At 38.4% G+C, this 19,901-nt stretch overlaps 1 protein-coding gene across 1 annotated transcript in view; it reads left to right on the top strand.

Moving 5' to 3' along the window:
• LOC112146766 (SEC14-like protein 1) overlaps positions 1-6,794 on the top strand; it is a 14,278-nt gene extending 7,484 nt beyond the window's left edge. Inside the window, exons 8-16 of the mRNA XM_024272747.2 lie at positions 302-491; positions 752-840; positions 922-992; positions 3,241-3,412; positions 3,941-4,075; positions 5,308-5,442; positions 5,581-5,832; positions 5,907-6,085; positions 6,302-6,794. Coding sequence (XP_024128515.1) covers positions 302-491; positions 752-840; positions 922-992; positions 3,241-3,412; positions 3,941-4,075; positions 5,308-5,442; positions 5,581-5,832; positions 5,907-6,085; positions 6,302-6,407 — 1,329 coding nt within the window. The 3' untranslated portion in view covers positions 6,408-6,794. The remainder of the gene's footprint in view (positions 1-301; positions 492-751; positions 841-921; positions 993-3,240; positions 3,413-3,940; positions 4,076-5,307; positions 5,443-5,580; positions 5,833-5,906; positions 6,086-6,301) is intronic.
• Positions 6,795-19,901: the final 13,107 nt, after the last annotated feature.

Raw genomic sequence — 19,901 nt, 5'->3', positions numbered from 1 at the left:
AAAAGAAAGACAGAAGTTTTCTTCAGGAGCCCAAAAGGAATCCTAACATCATATTGAAAAATGTTTTTCCACCCAAATCAAAACGGTTTCAAAAATATTTTTTGATGTTATTTTTCTGTAAAAAAAAATCGAATTTTGCAAAAATCATCAAAATGTCACTTTTAATGCCTTTTCTTCCTTAAATACAACAATATGTGGAATAGATTTTTTGATCTGTTTGGCCTAATTTCAACCATAAGGATGAATAACAGAAACTCCTCTGATCATTGCTACAGTTTTAACCTTTAACCTCTGTGTACAGATCCCAAAGGATCAGCACGTCCTGCGCTTCCTCCGAGCCAGAGATTTCAACATGGACAAGGCCAGAGAGTTCCTGTGTCAGTCCCTCACTTGGAGGAAGCAGCACCACGTGGATTTCCTCTTGGACACCTGGGAGCGCCCACAGCTGCTGCAGGACTTCTTCACCGGTGCCTGGCACCACCACGACAGAGGTACTAAACAGCTGCTGTGTTGTTTGTGTAAACATCATCAGCACATCTATCAGAAAAAGGGAGGATAGTCTTTTGCTTTATCTAATCAACATTTCTGGAAACGCCCTGTGAATTATTGACCTGTCATAACTACCATCTTTAGAAATGATCCACTGTTCTTTTATAGATTAGTTACTGAAGATTGTTTGGATGCAAAATGAAGACTTCCTAGCACTAAATATGTAATCCATTCTTAGTTAATTAATGATGTGTTTGTGTAGATGGGCGTCCCTTGTATGTTCTGCGTCTGGGTCAGATGGACACCAAGGGCTTAGTGAGAGCTTTAGGAGAGGAGGCTCTGCTGAGACAGGTGAAATCCCCACATTCCCTGATGTCAAACAAAACAAATGGTTGTTTTCATGGTCGTCCCAACCGTGTCGTCGTCACACAGGTTCTGTCGCTGAACGAGGAAGGACTGAGGCGCTGCGAGGAGAACACCGTAGTCTTTGGTCGGCCCATAAGGTGCTTACATGTAATTTCACTTCTACACGTCTGTATGTGTTTCTTTTTTTTGTTGTTGTAACACATTTTAAGTTTTAGGTGATTTGATATGGTTTCACAAGTTGAGCAAAATTTAGCCAAAAAAAAAAACATTTCCAATGAAAAGTTTACCAAAACACATGTAAAAGCGCATTTCAGGCTTCCCTCTTTAAAACTCTCACGTTCTCGAGTAGGTACTCAGGTTTCTACGTCTTTTTTCAAGCTGTGCATACAAAATTAGGGGTGTAACGAATCACAAAACTCACAGTTCGGATCATGTCACGGTTTTAGGGTCACATTTCGGATCATTTTTCAGATCAGTAAAAAGTTAAAAAAGCAGCAAATAAAACAAGACAAAAGCCTAATAATTTTTTGAAAAGCTTCAAAACATATATTACATAAAACATTTAAAGTACTTCACACACACACACACACACATATATATACATTCATCAAAATGTTAGCTTATTGAGGCCTATTTATAAATACAAAACATCTTTAAACTTTGAACACAAACAAAATGCTAAAATGTAATTTTTGATCACATTGACATGTCTTCAGACCAAATATACACATATTGAGAGAAAAGAATGCTTAAAAATAGTGTTGAAAATACCAAATCTATGGAGTACCACTAAAAATGCAATTTTTTTAAGCATTTTATTGAAACTAACATTGGGAACATTTCAATATTTAAAATAGGAATCATTATCTGTAAAACATGGCGCTGCACTGTCTGCTTTTCCTGGTGATTTATGATCTCTTTCGCTTGCCATACTATCGTCCCCCGGCAGCACTTCCCTGTTACGGAGCAGCAGGTTTCTCCTGTGCGGGACAGCAGCTTCTCTGGCTGCTTCTGACTGGAGGATTCTCTGAACCCAGACATGGAGACGTGTACCGATGCTTTTCGTCAGCTCTTAAAACTAAATAAACCTGATATTTCTCCATTCGCGTCCTCCATGATGAAGTCGAGAAAAGTTTTTGATGGAAGCTCCTCACACACGCGGCGGGAACTTCAGGTGAACAGACTTTTGGATGACCATCAAGCAGCTACTTTAGCGCTTGTTAAAACAAAGACAATCTACATGAACTTAACCCAAATTGCATTCGATGTGAACATTCATTCATTCATTCATCTTCCAGACCGCTTCTTCCCTTTCGGGGTCGCGGGGTGCTGGAGCCTATCCCAGCTACTGATGGGCGAAGGCGGGGTTCACCCTGGACAGGTCGCCAGTCTGTCTCAGTCGATGTGAACAGACAATTGATTTCAATTATGAGAGCCCGACGAGTGGATGGTGGGTGGGGTGGTCCCCGGTACACGCTTGTGCCAAACCGTGATCAGTGATCTGTGCGGACCACAGATTATCCGTGATCCATTACACCTCTGTAAAAAATGCATGGCTATTGAATGCGTAGTACTATGTCAAACTTTAACCAATCAGTGACTCTGATTTGGTAATGACGCATGGATTCTCCCTGTTAATTCACAAAAGGGGCCAACCATTCGAGAATGATCTGATCATGTAGGAGAAAGAGTCTGACTAAGTTTGCATTTGATTTTTAAATTAAAAAAAAAAAACAAGACCACTTCTCTGACATGATGCTAATTCATTTCTGCCAAAGGGAGCTAACAATAATCCCAAATGTTTCAATTTCCTGCCCAATTTGCAAGATTTGCACCGCTTTGACATTTTGCACCAAGCTTCTTAAAACTGTAGGTGGCAGACGTGATAGTAAATACTAGAAAAATAAAAAAAAGAGGAAGAAGCACATCCCTGCTTGTCCAGTGTGAACTCGGTAGGCTTAAATGCTTGTCAAATGCTCAGTGTGTAATGTAGGTAAAAAGTTTAAAGATGGCTCCCAAATGGTGCATTTCCTTAAAAAATGCTTTGTTTCTTAACATATTATAAACTGAGTTAATCTTCTTAATTTTCTTAAACACAAAAGTTTAGGAAAAATCATTTTGTGATTAAATGTATTAATAACACTTGAATTATAGCAGTTTTCTATCACGTGATGCTCCTGATGGATGGATGGATGGATAAATAGATAAAAACATGCTGTATTTGTCACTGTCATGTGTTCAATAGAATTTAAAAATATTTTTTAGGTCAATGAAACAAAAGTATATAATTTGCTACTAATAAAAAAAGGGCATAATATAGACATTTAAAAACAAATAATACAGATAATGAATCTAAAATGACTAATCTAAAGTTTTTTATGTCAGCTGTTGGACGTGCCTGATGGACCTGGACGGCTTGAACATGCGTCACATGTGGAGACCAGGAGTGAAGGCTCTGCTGAGAATCATCGAGGTGGTTGAAGCCAACTACCCGGAGACTCTGGGCCGCCTGCTTATAGTCCGTGCTCCCAGGGTTTTTCCTGTTCTGTGGACTTTGGTGAGAGAAAAACCTGTCCCCATTTGCTAACAATGTGCTTTTGATTGTTCTCCGTGCTATGGAAGAGTGCGCCGAGCCGCTGAGACGGAAATGCTGCACAGTAGATGCCAGTCCAGCCTGCAGATATTACCGCCTTGATAAGAAGGAGAAATGGAGAAGAAGAAAAGAGGAAATCAAATGTTGACAAATAAAGATAATAGCTGTGTGATATGCAGAAACAGATCCCCACGGGGGATGTTTGAGCATCACTGGCAAGCTTTTATGCCGTGGAAAAGGATAGTTATAGCCAGACATAAAAACAAGGAGCAGACTCAGACACAGGGCCAATGATAATAAAACACTACACATTCTTAAAAGAATGCTGCAGAGGTAAATAGTTCTAACCTGGAAATGATTCATTGAAAGGATTGATTGTGCAAAACCCAAATAAAGCAGCTTATTAAGACAAACAGCAGTTAATCGAGACTATTGGAATTCAGAAACATGATTGTCCTTCCCGTCGACTGATAACGCTACTGTCCGCTCCAGGTCAGCCCTCTGATTGATGAGAACAGTCGGAAGAAGTTCTTTGTCTACGCTGGAAATGACTACCAGGGTCCAGGAGGTCTGGTGGACTACATTGACAGAGAAATCATCCCTGACTTTCTAGGAGGAACCTACATGGTGAGTTCTGCTGCTCACGTTCAGCTGAGTGCAGAGATGAGGTCATCAGCATGAACACATGTGTATATGGAGTGTCGATTCCCCGTTAATGCACAGTGAGCTGGTCCTGACCATTTCTTGTTTTTGGAATTCTTCTTTCTTACTGCCCCTTTGAGATAAGATTTCACCCGCTCCACACGCTCATCAAAATGTGCACACAGCTAGTACCCAGCGAAAGATCATTATGATGTCAAAAAATGAATGGGGACAAAATCTCAGAAAAAAGGTTTCAAAACCTACTAACAAAACCAAAACAAACGATACTGCGATACTCAAAGGAGGTTTTAAAAATGATTATGGGATGGCCACTGAACCTACAGCTTGGCAGCCATGTTGAGGCAAAGTGTAAAATTTTTCAATTTTCAATTTTTTAAAAACATTTCTGATTTGAGCGATCAAACTGAATTTCACACACATGCAACAACTGAAGTTTGGTTGACCTTTGACCTCAGGAAGAGGCTGTCATCTGGAATAAAAAAAAACAAAAAAACAATCACCTTTCGTACATGCCTTCTACAAGTTTAAACTCCTTCTAGGAATTTCAATCTATCGCCTCTTAACTTCTCGAGTATCTCTGGGAAGCTACAAGGAAAAGATTTTGGTTTTAAAGTTGAATGGATTTTGATGGATGCTAGCATGGCAAGATCGCAGAAGTGGCGTTTACCTGTTACATGCCTATTTTATACCTAAAAATGTAATGCATGAATTCTTGCTTCAAGCTGAACTAAACATTACAACTTTTGGTATGAACAACAAAAAACCTTGGTTTCCAAGGAAATTAAAAAAAATTCTTTTGACGATTCTTCTTCTAGACAAGGTGACCACAAGCTAAAATAGTTTCTATGGAAATGAAGCCAACAGAAAAGCTGCCATCTTGAAAGTGTTTTTTTTCCTTACTTTTCTTAATGGAGTTCTTATTGTACATTCACAAATCACTTTGAAACAAACTTAAAAAAAGACAAAAAAATCCCCAGAGAAATGTTATACTAATATAATCAGACATCCTGGACAGTCCAGTTTTTTAATCACAACATGTCCAAGTTCTCGGCAGCTAAGCAGCCTTAATCTTATTCTACTTAAGTATTTCTGACTAAACGAATAGCTTAAGAATGTTAAAGAATCCGTGAACCTCTTTTATTTGTGATCTGTGAATCTATGTTCAAACAGCTCATTTAGTGTCTTCTCTTCTCCAGTGTGACATCCCCGATGGAGGAACTGTTCCTAAATCTTTGTATCGGACTGCAGAGGAGCTGGAGAGTGAGGAGAACTGCCTGCTGACTGACTGCATCTACAAGACTGCTAACATCTTCAAGGGAACTCCATTTGAGGTGCAGTCTCACTATGAGGGTGGATAAGGGGCTTTAGATTTGAAACAAAGGGGGTTTTATGCACTATGTTAGACTGCTCCCTACTGGAGAACCCCCCTCAGTACATCCTCACGGCCGTCTCCTTCTATGCTTGTACAGATGCTGATAGAGATCACTGAAGCCTCCTCGGTCATCACGTGGGATTTCGACGTGTCTAAAGGAGACGTGGTTTTCAACATTTATCATTCCAAAAGGATTCCTCAGCTTCCGAAAAAGGACACTCTGGGCGCTCATGGCATCACGTCTTTAGGATCTATGAACGCTCAGCTGATAGATAAGAGCTGGGTGCTGGGTCAGGACTATAGCATGGTGGAGAAGGCTCTAGTATGCAGGGAGGGAGAAAGTATACAAGTAAGACCCAAACTGTTAGAAAAACTGTGTTTTTTTTTTCCCCTGCTCCATCCATCATTGCTGTCTTTAAACAGGGCTCCCACATTACCCGCTGGCCTGGTTTCTACATCCTCCAGTGGCGCTTCCACAGCTCCACTGCCGGCGCTGCCTCCAGCCTGCCACGCGTGGACGATGTGCTGGCCTCCCTGCAGGTCTCCTCCCACAAGTGCAGGATCATGTACTACACCGAGGTGCTGGCTTCAAACGATTTCAGGTTAGTCTGTTCATCAAGTAGCATTTTGTTGTGATGAAAACTGTGTTTTTAAACATGTTTTTGTGTCATTTTTCTGACGATGGAGGACATATATAAAGAAAATTCAGCTTAAAATTGCATTTAAAACTTCTTTAAATAAAGAATCAAAGTTCAATCTGGAGTGAGTTTTGGATTACGTGAACTGACGTTTGAACATTTGTGTTTCTTTTCCCGTAGGGGATCCCTGAGCAGTCTGGAGTCGTGTCAGAGTGGTTTCTCACAACTCAGCGCTGCTACGACGACCTCCAGCCAATCACACGCCAGCTCCACTCTTTCAAGGTAGCATCTGTTCAAACACAACAGCGGACCACATCTACATGCCATTTAAGGCTTTAAAGACTCAGAGGGCGATCAATGAATGTGATTAAACTCTTTTCATTTCATTGACTTTTGAATTTCATGTCCATGTTTATAGGACCTTCCTCGAACTGCATGTGTGATAAATGAAATACTTGTAAAGCAAAGCACATCAAATGTAGTGACTGACCTCTTTCTAGAAATATTTAATTTGAAAAAGAGAGATCTGATAAAACACAATTTTTATTTTTATTTTTTCTAGGATGAAATGCAGTTTTAACCACTAGATGTCAGTGTTTTTCCTTGTGTGGAACCTCTGGGCTCACAGGAAGTTTGAAATTGTCAATTGAAGTAATAAATATTTATGTCTCAAGAGACGTTTTTTTCAAATCTTTTGAAACAGTAGTTGATGAAAGTGATCCATTTTTTTGTATTTATTTGTATCTCAATAATAAATAAAACAAAACATTTGCAATGTTTTTTGTTTATTGAATTGTTTCTTTAAGACACTTCCCAGATTCCACTGAGTTTTCTGAATCAGCTCATTTAAATGCAGAATGGCGCTCATCCTATCCTGATCTGGCCAGGAAGACGCATCATTTGCATAAAACTTTAATTTTCATAAACCTATAAAGTGCTTCCAGCTAAAACTTAATTGATTTTTGCTTTTTCTTTGCAAACCTATGTTGCTGCTTATCTGAACACCATTTCAGATCAGGTAAAATGAGTTTTTTCTCTCCTCCTGGGGGTGAAGTGATTAAACGGAGCACTTCCTGTAAGCATGACATGCTTGTTGGAGCCATTAATGGTCGTACCAGAGGCGAATGGCCTCCTCGACTTTAAATCACTCACATAAATGTTCAACTTTAGCTGATATTCTGCTATCCCCCCTTTTCTGAGGCTCCAGAAACATACGCTGCGTTTGATCAACTTGATTTAATGTCATGATGTGGACGCTCATACATAGGCAAAGAAATCCCTCCAAACTCTCTGATGAATCAGGTTATTATAACGCCTCTCAGTCTGAATGACACTTCCGCTGCTTTGTGTTTTACAAGAGTGATGCCTCGAGCAAAACCTTGATGCTAGCACGCATCGTCGCCATGGTAACTCGTCAATGCAGCATCGTTGGTGTACCACGGTTGTCATCTGAAATTGTGTTAGCATGTTAACATGGACACAATCACCACAAAGAAAAAGTAAAGTTGTAGCAGAACTTCATGTTAATCTGTTATATTCTAAAATAGACTTTTATAAGTGTAAATTCTGTATTATTAGACCTAAAAATAATAGAAAAAAATATTTTATACTATAAAGTAGTTATTTGATCATTTTACAAAGTTCTAAATGACAATAAAAATGTTATGAATCACTTAAAAAAAATGTTTTTGTTGTTAAAATGGTCATTCTATTATATTCTATGTGATTTAGACTTGTATGTTTGGGCTAGTGTGTTCTTTTTTTGGTTTTAAGGATAGTTTTGGACACTAGATGTTTTCAAATGTTTGAATCACACGTGATGCATTTAAAGTCCAAAAGAACAAAGAATATAGCAGAAATAAAGACAACAGCTTGTTTTATTTTGTTTAGATTTATAGTGTCTGTGGGCAGTAAATTTCATCAATCGATGCATTAGATACCAATGTGTTTATTTAAATGTGGATGATGATCAGGGATCATTTGTGTTAAATTCCAGCATTTATTATGTTGATGTAGGGTGTAACAATTCATTTTAGCAGCAATTCCATCCATATCATAATTTGTTGGTAAAGATACGATTTATAGTCCATTTTGATTTATTTTTAAGGATCCGATTCACAGACCTATAATCCATCCAGGACACCTTTAGCCAAAACTTCCACCTGAGTGACTCAGAGTCATAAATACCTGGTACTGAACTGTACAGGCGAAGTTTTCCAGATTCCTTGTATTTCTTGCAAGATAATCACAAGATAATAAGTGTAAATTAAATATGTGTACAAACAAACATGTAAACAAGAATTAAATTATTGGTCACGTGTTTGCACACTTTGGACTGTCTCTAGCCAAATGGTATTTTCCAATCTTAATATAATAAATTTCCTTCCATTTTGAAACAATTTTATAATTGTTTCTGTTGCTTTGATTATCAACTTACCTCAGACAGATCGATCTGGTGGAATCATAGGAGCAGAAATCGATTAATCAATTAAGGAAATTAAGCGTTAGTCACTTTAAGTTATCAAGATTTGGTTCAAAATGACTGATCGTCTATGGCAAGAGTCTGCAACCTGCAGCTCCAGAGCCACATGTAGCTCTTTTACCCATCCATTGTGGCTCTCTGGTTCAAGAAAATTATAGTTTTTCATTTCAAAAAAAGTAACTGTAAAGTTAAGAAAAAGTAAAGTAAACTAACTCAACTTTATTCAAACTACGTGAAACATTTTATTTTGAAATGAAGGCATGTGAACCTCTGTCAAAAGCTGCACATGATTAGCAAAAATAAATATTTTTTATTTGTTTATGTTTTCTTTCTGCAAAAAAAGTGAATTTATAATTATTATAATAGTAACAAAAACAAAAATGAATCTTTTATTTTTCTAGAGAGTGAATTGAGACTTTGTGGCTCCCACTGGGTTGTTATCAGTGAGAAATTGATCCGATTGGCTCTTTAGGCATTAAAGGTTGAAGAGCCCAAGTCTATGGAAATAAATGGATTCTGGTTGAAACAAATCTACTGTTTTTCCCTGCAAAGATTTAGTCTACAGTGGTTTTGACTTTCTCTTCTGTCCATATTTCCTTTTTACAAATTATATTTTTGGAGAAAGCTTTTCTAAAATGTACGTAAACATTCTGCTGTCGACATATTATATTGTATTATTTATAAAACTCAGTTTGAGGGACTTCAGTGTCTGATAACAGTTTCAAGGTTTTTTATTTTGCTGCAAATGATTTTCAGTTTCATAAAGTAACAAAACTGTTTGCTGTCAGACTCTTACAATGCAGAAGAAGTTTCTTCCTCCATGAATTCCTGCTCTGCTGTCTACAATGAGGCCTCTTGTGTAGAAACCTCAGGAGAATCGTTTCAAACCCAGAATTTTAATAACTAAAATAACACTACGGTCTGCTGCACTGATCAGAATCGACAAAACCATGACAAGATTTGGGGAAATTGGCAAATTTGGACTTTTTAGTCCCTTGTGGATAAAAAAAAAGAAAATGAGTGAGTTGTTGAGAAAATAAAAATCAGAAAAAACTGCTATGAAATACAGATATGAAAGAGTTAGGTAAATTTAAACATGTTTATGGGTGATTATTTTTCACAAATATCAGACCAGGATTTGAACTTTTATAGTTCGTATTGACATCTCATGTTTAAAAGATAATATAAATGAAAAATTTGAACTTTGATACACAAAAATGACCATTTTAGTGCTCCGAATGGCTTCCTTTTTTATCTAAATGTTTACTGTTTTTAGAGGACAAATGTTATTTTTCTGACTAAATGTAATAAAACTCCTCAAAGCCATCAGGCTGCAGAGTTTTACTGTACTGTTCAGCCTCATTAAAACGTGAGCCGTGTTCTATTTGCCTCCTTCTGACAATCTTGACCTTCCCGCTAATTGAAAAGGAGAGCTCTGAATTAGTGCAGTAAATTATTTTTCTGAGACTCCCGACACTGGAGGAGAAACTTTCTCCAGACCCATTTGTCTCCAAAATACCTCCAAATTTAACCTGAGACTAATCTTTCTCCTCAGGTCGAAGTCATCTGTTTATTCTTTTTGGGTAAAAGTTTGTTCATTCTCTGTCTTGATTAACTTTAGGGACTAATTACTGTGTTCACTAACAAATAGTTAAGTCTATTCATCACTGAGAAATCATTAACATTTTTTCCTCCACCCAGACTCTCAGTACTGTCAAGGTTCTGACAAATTCTTCTTTTTTTATTCATTAAAAAAACATTTTAAACGCCGCATTTTAGCCAAATGATTTTGACTAAAAACAGCGTACCGGGTAATCATAATTAAAAGAGCACTGCTTTTAAAATGGATCAAAAGATAATCAGAGTGGGACTTAAATGTTATTTAGCTTTTGCAAAAATAAGGATTTAACGTCCCACTCCAAATCAAATTTTTTCTGTTGTAAAATTGTTCTCAGCGATCTTTCAATTATGATTCTGCAGTTTTGAGCCAAAAGCTTTTGTTGTTTTTCAAGACATATTTTATGCACAGCAGCAGTAACTCTTTAGAAATACAGTTCTGATTTGTGGGCGGGACTGTTGGCACAGGTCAACCCCCCCTGTCGCTGAGAGCTGTTTGTGCGCTCATGCGCGAGCTAATAGCCTCAAGCTAACGTTAGCGATGCAAAAATAACAATGAGCAATATTGGATCAATCCAGTGGTAACATTTTGAGCCAGAATTGCAATTTGCTATTGTTGGGCTATTGCTATTGCCACGCCCATTTCTGTTGCTGCGACATTAGTCTGAGCATTTTCAAGCATCCAGTTTTCTGATGAAATACTTAGAAAAGATCATATACATGTGCTATGAGAAAAATGCTACAAGAACATGTAACAATTTTCATTGGAGGGGGTCTACTTAAATATAAAAAACAAAAAAACAATACATGTCAACTCGGTTTCTTGCTGATTCATTCCAGTTTGGTCCACCAAAGTGGAATAAATTCTATTCATGACCCTTACTTACATTTATTTCTCCCTTTTATTCTGGTACTAGAATGGTGAATGGTGCATTACCAATAAATCAACCTTTGTTTGGGTGCAGAAAGTTGTTCTATAATAATGTGGTGTTGGAAGATTTGTTGTTTTTCTGACGTTAAGATTTGTTTTCCAAGTTGGACGGTTATTGTTCCAATCTTTCCAACACCACATGAACACAGCATTTCGCTAAGTTTGTGGTTTTTTCCCCCTATAGGCATTCGCCTATAGATGTAATTGGCACCAAAAGCTACAGTTAAAAAAAAATTCAATCAAAATAAAGCATGTTTTTTGTCCAGGTTCTGTTATTTCTTTCATTTATGAGGTGTTTTAATATAAACACGTTTCATAAACTTTAACATTTTGTGCTGCATATCTGTTCAAATATACTTGTGTATTTTGAAAGCACATTTGCTTGAACTGCAATACTGGTTGTAAAAACATGGTTGCTGCAGCAAACAGACATCTCACCCCGACTTTCTTTCTTCTTTTTTTCCTCACTAACCTAGATTTTGTTCGTATATCAACAGCATGACTCCACAAAAAAGGAGCCACAACGGGTTTGGGGAGTGTTGTTATGATGCTGCAGAGAAACACACAATCCCTCTAGTTCCTACAGAGGCTTCTGCCCAAAGCTCGTCAGAAACCGTCGGGGGAGAAGCTTTATTTACATTCAAATCATAATTAACTTTTGAAAAAGTGTGCATTTTAAGACAACAAGGAATATTTATGTTTTGAAAGCATTTTCTAAGTCAAAACCTTATTGTTCCACTTAAATTTCAGCTAAGAGATGTGAAACTGACCTACATGTACATATCTTTTGTTGTAAGAGTGACAGGAAACACCTTTCTCCTGTTGGGGTGTTCGGGTCACCTGGCATCGCTTCAGCTAATGTCTGGGGGAGGAAGTCGATGCCTGGAGGACTCGATTTTTTTATTTTATTTATTTTATTCAAGCAAAAAGTGAAGAGTGGCATATAAGGCATCTGTCTTCACTCTTCCTACCTGCCAAGAATTACCACCCCTCAGTGAGCACAGGCTTGACTTGTTGGGAGGAAGAGGGCTTGGCAGGAATCCCCCAAACACTGCAGGGATGTGAGCATGCACTGAATTGAGAGTAAGCATCCCCGATAAAGGGAAATACAGAAGACTGCTGCGCGGAAGTGAAGGTGTGAAAGGAGGAGTAAGAGCAGAGTCGGATGTAGATTTCGGAGAACTTCTGCTAATCCCACGAGACCGGCTGCCATCTTAACTGTCTCCCCATTTTCATCCGTTTCAACTTTGAAAGCAGTGACTGTGCTCAAGTGGAAACTTACCTTCGGAGTTTACGGCTGAGTTTTACAACTTTGACAAGAGCAATCTTGTTTTTACATGTGGAAAAACAGAGTTTACACTACTTATGTTGTAGTTATTAAAGAAGGAAGCTGTATGGTTGCAGAAATAGTTTCAAACTGCTTTCTTATCCAGATCTACTCAGATAAAGAAAACTCTTCAGGGAAAATGGGACATTAAAGATAAAAGCAGACCAATATTGTTGCATCATTTTCAATGCAATTTTTTCCCCCCAACTTTTATGGATTTTCAATTTTTTTGCATATTGTTAAAAACCATTGACTTTATATAAGTACTAGACTGAGTGACTTTCAAGGATGCTGGCATCACACCGATCTGTCGTTCTCCACTTCCTCAAAATTATACTTACCAGCTATTGTTGGGTTAAATTTGAATTTAATTCAAGCCCTCAATTCATTTTGTTGTCCTGGTGTTTAATAATAATCTGTTTTAAGTTGAAATCTACTGCTTGTAAAATATATAAAATAAAATATTTAACATGAATATTCTATACATGTAGTGAAGCCACTTAAATTGTCAATTTTAAATATCCATTAATCTAAATCAGAACGTGATCTTGACAGTCAAACATTCTCCTTGTGGTTTTCTCATATTTCATTCATCTTCTATGCCAGCGGTAGGAAACCTTTAATAGTAAAAGAGTAATTTGGGCTTGTTTTTTACTGATCAAAACCTAGTAAGAGCCGTATCTTTACCTTTTATCTTTAGTAGAGGCCAAATTAGCGAAAAATCTAGCTTGTTACTTAATTACTAGCTGAACTCCAAATTACATAAAATTCCTTAGTAAATTAAATAAGGCAAAAATGTTAGCATGTTCCTAAAAGAAACGCTAAACTCCAGATTAGCCTAAAAACCCCAGTAGATAACAAGCTAGCCAAAAATGTTAGGATATATTGCTAAAATATTGGCTAAACTCCAAATTAGCATAAAAACTAATTAGAGGGCAAATTAGCCTAAAAAAGCTAGCTTGTTGCTTAATTACTAGCTGAACTCCAAAATAGCCTAAAGTTCCTCAGTAAACTAAATTAGTCAAAAATGTTAACATGTTGTTAAAATAAAAGCTAGATTTTAAATTATCCCCCCAAAAACTTCATGATAACAAATTAGCTGAAAACATCAGTTTTTATCTAAAAATATTGGCTAAACTCCAAATTAGCATAAAATTCCTCAGTAAAGTAGTTAGTGAAAAGTGTTAGCCTGTTGCTAAAATAGAAGCTAAACTCTAATTTAGCATAAAACCCCCAGTAGACAACAAACTAGCAAAAAAACGTTAGCACGTAGCTAAAATAGATCTACATTTTTTTACCATTATTTTATTTTTCTTCCCACAGAGAGCCACCATGGAGAGATAAAAGAGCCACATGTGGCTCTGGAGCTGCAGGTTGCAGACCTCTGGTCTAGGCTTTAGCAAAAGTTTTACCCCACTGTATTTTTTGGCCTTCCTTCTGCTTCTTTTCAGCTTACTGAGGTAATGATGACAAATTTGTGGCTCCTGTAGGTATTCCGCCTCTCCATAATGTCCTTAAAATAATGGGAGAAGAGCTGTACTCTCTCTCTCTCTCTCCAGATTGTTTGGGTTGTTTTCTAGTTGCAACTGTACTGATTTTGCAACTCTAAACGTCTGAGCTGGATGCAAATGAGCGGTTTCCACCGACCGCCGCTACTTGGGAGAGCATCTTTGATGAGCAACACAGAGACGGGGCATGACGAGTTTACTTATTGCTTGTGCCTAAGGGAGACTCGACACCTTTGGCGTTGAAATGCACTTGACTGGTGTTTGCTACTCCTACATTTTCTGATTTGGATCCCAAAATATCCACGCTGGAATCAAACTCAGTGTTTTTGGATGACGTCTGTGTCTTGTCTGTCCAAAAACCTACAATTCTTAATGATAATGGATTTTTCAGTGTCTGCAGGAATGAGTGAAGCTCTGGAATCCACTAAGCACCAACTTTAGCCCTCCCACCCTCCTTCTCTAGAATACCAAAGACTTCACAAACTAGATGGATAACTATTTTATTTTGCCTTCACAAAGTGATGAGAAAATATTCCACTAAGACGTGACCTTTCACGCTTAAAATATTTGATTGCTTTGGACAGAGAATTTCGGAGTAATTAAAGTAGTTTGGTCGGATGTGTATTGTTATTTTGCTGGTGTCCCTGATCCCTGGTGTACAAGAATTACTGATCCGCTTATTTCCTTTTACAATTTATCAAGGTGGATCATGATGTATTCTTTACTACCCTTTCTGCAGTTACTATGACAACAGAGGCACAGGTTAACCAATAGAAATATACTTTTTTTTAAGTTTCCCTGCAGATGGATGAGGCTGTGTTTCATTCTTGGACTTGTGGAAATAATTAAAGCAGGAATTAGGGAGAGTTTTATACCTACTGTAGCTAATGCCTTATTTGGTATGCGTAATGTGAACTGGAGCTGGAAGTTAATGTAAAATCAAAAGGGTCTAAGTCTTATGCAGTATATATATATATGTGATGCAACAAAAAGAAAAGGGCACTATCAGTTATAGGCCACCAGTGTGTTCGCTTAAATGTTGATGACCATCAGGGGTCATTTATTTTAAATTCCAGATTTTATTATGCATTTCTTAAAGTGTAACTGTAGACATAAGGAGTGCAATAAAGAGTCATTTTGGTTTATTTTTAAGGATCTGATTCAATGACCTAAAATGGATCCAGAACATCTTTAGCCTCAAATTGAACCAGTGGGACTCACAGATAAGTAAACAAGAATTAATGTCAAATACATTACCATTTTATTTTGATAAAGTTCAGCCCACTGTTGTTTTTCCACATCAAAATAATTCTATCAGAACATTCTACCTCAGTGTATGGTCACATCTTTGAACATTTCAAAGTGTTTCCTCACATTGGACTGTAATGATGGTTTGATCAGTTTTAGCTGGCGTCACTTGTGTGTTGTCCACTGTAACGACCGTTGGCTGTTTTTACGTTTTAGTAAAATAAACCTACCCTACCTCATTCCAAATAGTATTTTCCAAGATCAATTGTAATTGATTTATTTCGGTTTGAAACGATTTCATGAACCAGTTGCCTCAGACAATCTGGTTGGATTTTAAGTCGATTAGGTCAATTAATCGTTACACTCCTTATGGACGTTAGTATTGACTTTACTCGTTTGAGTCTTTACAGCTAAAATGAACCCTAAAGCAGAACCGACACAAAAATCAATGTTTACCCAACAGCATTCCAAAAACAACAAAGACAAGCTTTGCTGGGTTCACCAACGTTTCCATTCACAAACCGATCAATAATTTGCCTCATAAATGGGGAAAAAAAATAAAAAAATCAGTTGTCATTAATAAGTGAAGCTTTGTTGTAATTCAATAAGGAAGATCGACCCATTGACTGTGTAAGTAAGAACTGGACATAACAAGTGTTGACGTCACCCACAAGAAATGCAGCCTGAGTGAAATCAGGCCAGAGCCTTCGCCGTCACTTCCTGATACATCCACCGCCATAATGCCCCCGACTGCAATCCATTGACAGCGATTAGTCCAAGTCGGTCTGAGTCACGTTTTTAGAGGAACTACAGTCGGTAATCATTTCAATCAGGTATCTGATTGGTCAGTTTATAAATTGACTTACTTGCGATAAGTAAACAATTTATTAAAAACTAGAATTAGAAAGAAGATGATAAGAATGAATCCTAGCAAGAATGGTTATAATCGACCTCATCTACAAGTACTCTGGGTTGTTACATCACTTTACACTCCATCATTACTTTGAACCAATGGCTAAAAAGCCCCCCTTCTTCTCAGTCAAACACAATTATATTTCTGCCTTTAGCTGCATGAGTGGTTGTCAATCTCTGGATAGTTCACTGGCCCTCCTCCACCCTGTTTTCCACCTGGAGCGATTCTTTAGAATGGTCTGGTTTGTATCCAGCGTCAGCCTCTAGGCTCTGGGGTTCCTTCATCTATGGTCCAAGCACACAAGACGCCATCGGCGTCTTGTGTGCTTGGACCATAGATGAAGCGCGAAAGACTATGGGTTTATTTGATACACATATCCTTATTGAAATGGGAAATAAAGTAATATACAATAAGATCCTTGAATCTAGACTGTAAATATGTTCAATGTTGGTGTAAAATCATTTTTTAAACATGGGAGTCAATGGGAAATTGCTGCCATCTGCAACCTGCCTCTAGTGGTGTTTGGTGGAACTGCAAAAATGTAGCAACATTTGGGAATGGCTGCTTGGTTTGCATCACATTTTGAAACAAGAGGTGAAAACTTTGGTTCAACTCATGCAAATGCATAGTTTTGTAAATTATTTGTCTGATAGTTTTTAAAGGATGTTTATTTCTGGACATCTGAGGTTATAGCTACTTTTAGTAGTTTCTTATTATGAAACTGAAACTGTAATGTCCTGCAAATAGTTTATTGTGATTGTTTTTGCAATTAATTCTTCACAAATGTAAACCGTTGTATGAGTTAGATGTAAGAGCATAGGGTTATTAAATGGTAATAGTTGCATAGATTTGAGCCTCAGGTCATTCGAAACCCCATACACAGCCTAAATGATTAGCTGTAAGCTGATTTTTGTGGTGCTATGAGTCTGAAGTCCTTTATCCTGCTCTTTGCTGGAGTGGGATCAGATGGACGGTTGTGTCAGCTTCAATCAAGACGCCCCTGACTCCTGATCAAACATTTTCCTACACCTGAATCCGGACGTCTTCCCCCTGTCTTTGAATCAAAGCTTTCAGGCTGAGCCGGGATTATGCAACAAAGGAAGGTAAAAAGAATCGACACCTTGAACCGGAGCCAAGACGAGAAATTCCCCTTCGTCCTCATTAGAATCCAAGAAGAGGACCCCGTGGCATTAAAATTGCAATTTCATGGGAGGTGAATTCCTGCCGCGCTTTTAACAGGCGTCTCAGTGGCATTTAATTGTTTGGGAAGCGTTATCACTTTGCAGGACAGCCCAGTTACACCTGTGATTTGATGACTTTGAACCTGTCATGATCCTTGGATCCGGTGATCTTTCAGCTGGCACTGCCCCTCTTTCTCCTTTCCCATTTCAATGACACATTTGGAAATGACTTTGTCTGTCAGTTTGGCCCTAATTGCTTGAGCAGCAATAAGAAATTCATTGCAGGTTTTTCTGTTGCAGATTTGATTCCTGCACTCCGTGGGTCTTTAGGGCTTTCACAAATTTCATTATCAAAGGTTTGCTTGACATGGGGTGTGACTTTGTGGTAGCTTGTGAGTTGTTTGTTAATTATGGATTCATTTCATTGAGCTGTACCCACAAGGTTTTCTTTTCTTTTCTTTTTTTTTTTTTTTTAAACATGCTTGGTAACCACAAACCACAAACACTAAACCTGCAGTCAGGTCTAAAAATACCGGTGTCATGACTGTCTATGTGGAACAGAGAGTTTCTGTGGAACACCTGCTCCCTGTTTCAATGTCAGTATGAGTGTCAGGATTCTGTAACTTAAAGTGATACAACCGAGTCTCAGAAAATACCAGAATCGGTCATTAAAGCAACACCACTTTGATTATCTAGAATGGAAATCAGTAATGACAGATAGAACCGTACACTTCCAGTCTAAGATGCACAAGAGTAAAAGAATGAGAACCCTTTTTTTGTTTAATGGAATGCTATAATACATTTCGTTCTTTCTTCTGCATTCTAAAGTCACTAAGCAAGTTTCTAGAACCATTTTTGGACTCTACATACAAAACATGCATCCATTGAACGTGTGTTTAAAGGTGAACCAGGTCGACTTTTAACCAAGCACTACTCAATTTCTGTAGAGACGCATAGATGTCCTTTTTAATTCACAAAAGTGCCAACCATTTGAAAGCTGATCATGAAGGAGAACTTAATAATTGGAGTTTGTGCCTGGATGCAATTATATGACACCCAGGTCGAATCGGGATTCTTCCCCACCAATTGAAGGGGGCATTTGAAGGGAAAGGGATGTGGGACCTCAAGTTACAATCCCTCCGTCACGAGAGTGTTCCTCGTTGCACTTGACTGCGGAGGAGAAAAGCTTCTCTTCACGTGGGTGTGCTCTGGAGATTACATTTACGATTACATTTCAATTCCATTTAAATGTAAGTAATTTTTTGTTTTTGTTTGTCCTTTTTAAAGTTATAAAACCACCATTATGTATTTCCCAGTGCTAGCAGCTCTGTGCTAATGTAGTGATGTCTGAATTCAAAGAGACTGTTTTTCCATAACTCTCTGTTTGGAGGGGTAAATGTAGAGGTAGGGAGAAGCTGTAGGGGTAGAGGAAGATTTCGGATTCAGCCACTGTCTTTCGTATCGGAGTAGAGCTGGGAAAGAAAAAGCCTGGAGCAAGATTCATGAGATTTGCACCACTTTGACATTTCGCACCAAGCCTTCCAACTGCTTGTCCAGTGTGAAGACCATAAGCTATACCCTTGTTCCTGTAGGGTTGGGCACCAATTGGGTTTCATTTGGTTCTGATGCCGTAGCGGTTCTTTGGTTTCGGTTTTGGTTCCTAATTGGTGCCAATTTCAGTACTTCAGTAATTAAAAGTAACACCAAATCGACACGTTTTCATTCCCAAGTCACATACTGAGGCATAGTTAAGACCTCCGTGTCAATAATGTATGTTTTGGGTGACATCGTTTTTTGACGTGCTGGCTGATCCCGTTAAATCAGGGCTCCCCTAGCTCCGGGGTGGCCCGTCACTCTTTCACCGCGCAGTGAATTGGCTGCTCGCCGCCTGTGAAACGTGATCCTGAGCTAGTCTGAGGGGTTTTATTCTCATTCGGGGTGTGTCTGCATGACAGCTGCTTCTGCTGTTTCTGTGTCTCTGTGACTGAGTTTGAAGGCTGTTCCACTTTAACATAAGAGGAGGGAAAAACAGGGGATCTTTTTGTTTTATTATTGTCTTGAGGAAAATTAGTTCAGGATGCAAGCAGGGTCCCCGCACTCCCCACAGCGAGCTCCGCTGAAGTCATGGGGACTGGCTGCAGTCAGAGAACCACCACGCTGCGACAGGACAAAACGCTCGTATTGGATTAATATTTTATTCTCTGATTGGGTCACTGAAAACGTCACATGTCCAAAGCTGCGTTTCTGATTGGCTGATGCGACGCAGTCACCTGTCAAACGGATCTGCTGTGAAATGCAGCCAGACTTTTGAGCGCTGCGTTTCGCATTCTCTCATGCTCGCCCAGTCGGCGGTCTTATATGACCCCACCCACTAATTCAGGAAAGCCAGAAGGATTGGCTAGAACGTCAAAGTTCTGAATTGATTGACATGTCCTAAGAGAAATAGACGTCCAATGAAACTAAGCACATAAACCCGGCACCGTTTGCAGCAGTTTCTTTCGGTTTTGTGTAAATCATAGCGGTTCTTACTTGGAACCGAACTTCGGTGCCCAACCCAACTGGTTCCAGAACCC

The sequence above is a fragment of the Oryzias melastigma genome, linkage group LG8, assembly GCF_002922805.2.
Source record: "Oryzias melastigma strain HK-1 linkage group LG8, ASM292280v2, whole genome shotgun sequence".
Classification (NCBI taxonomy): Eukaryota; Metazoa; Chordata; class Actinopteri; order Beloniformes; family Adrianichthyidae; genus Oryzias; species Oryzias melastigma.
Note: the sequence above shows the minus strand (reverse complement) of the source record. Positions and strands in the feature narration are given on the sequence as shown.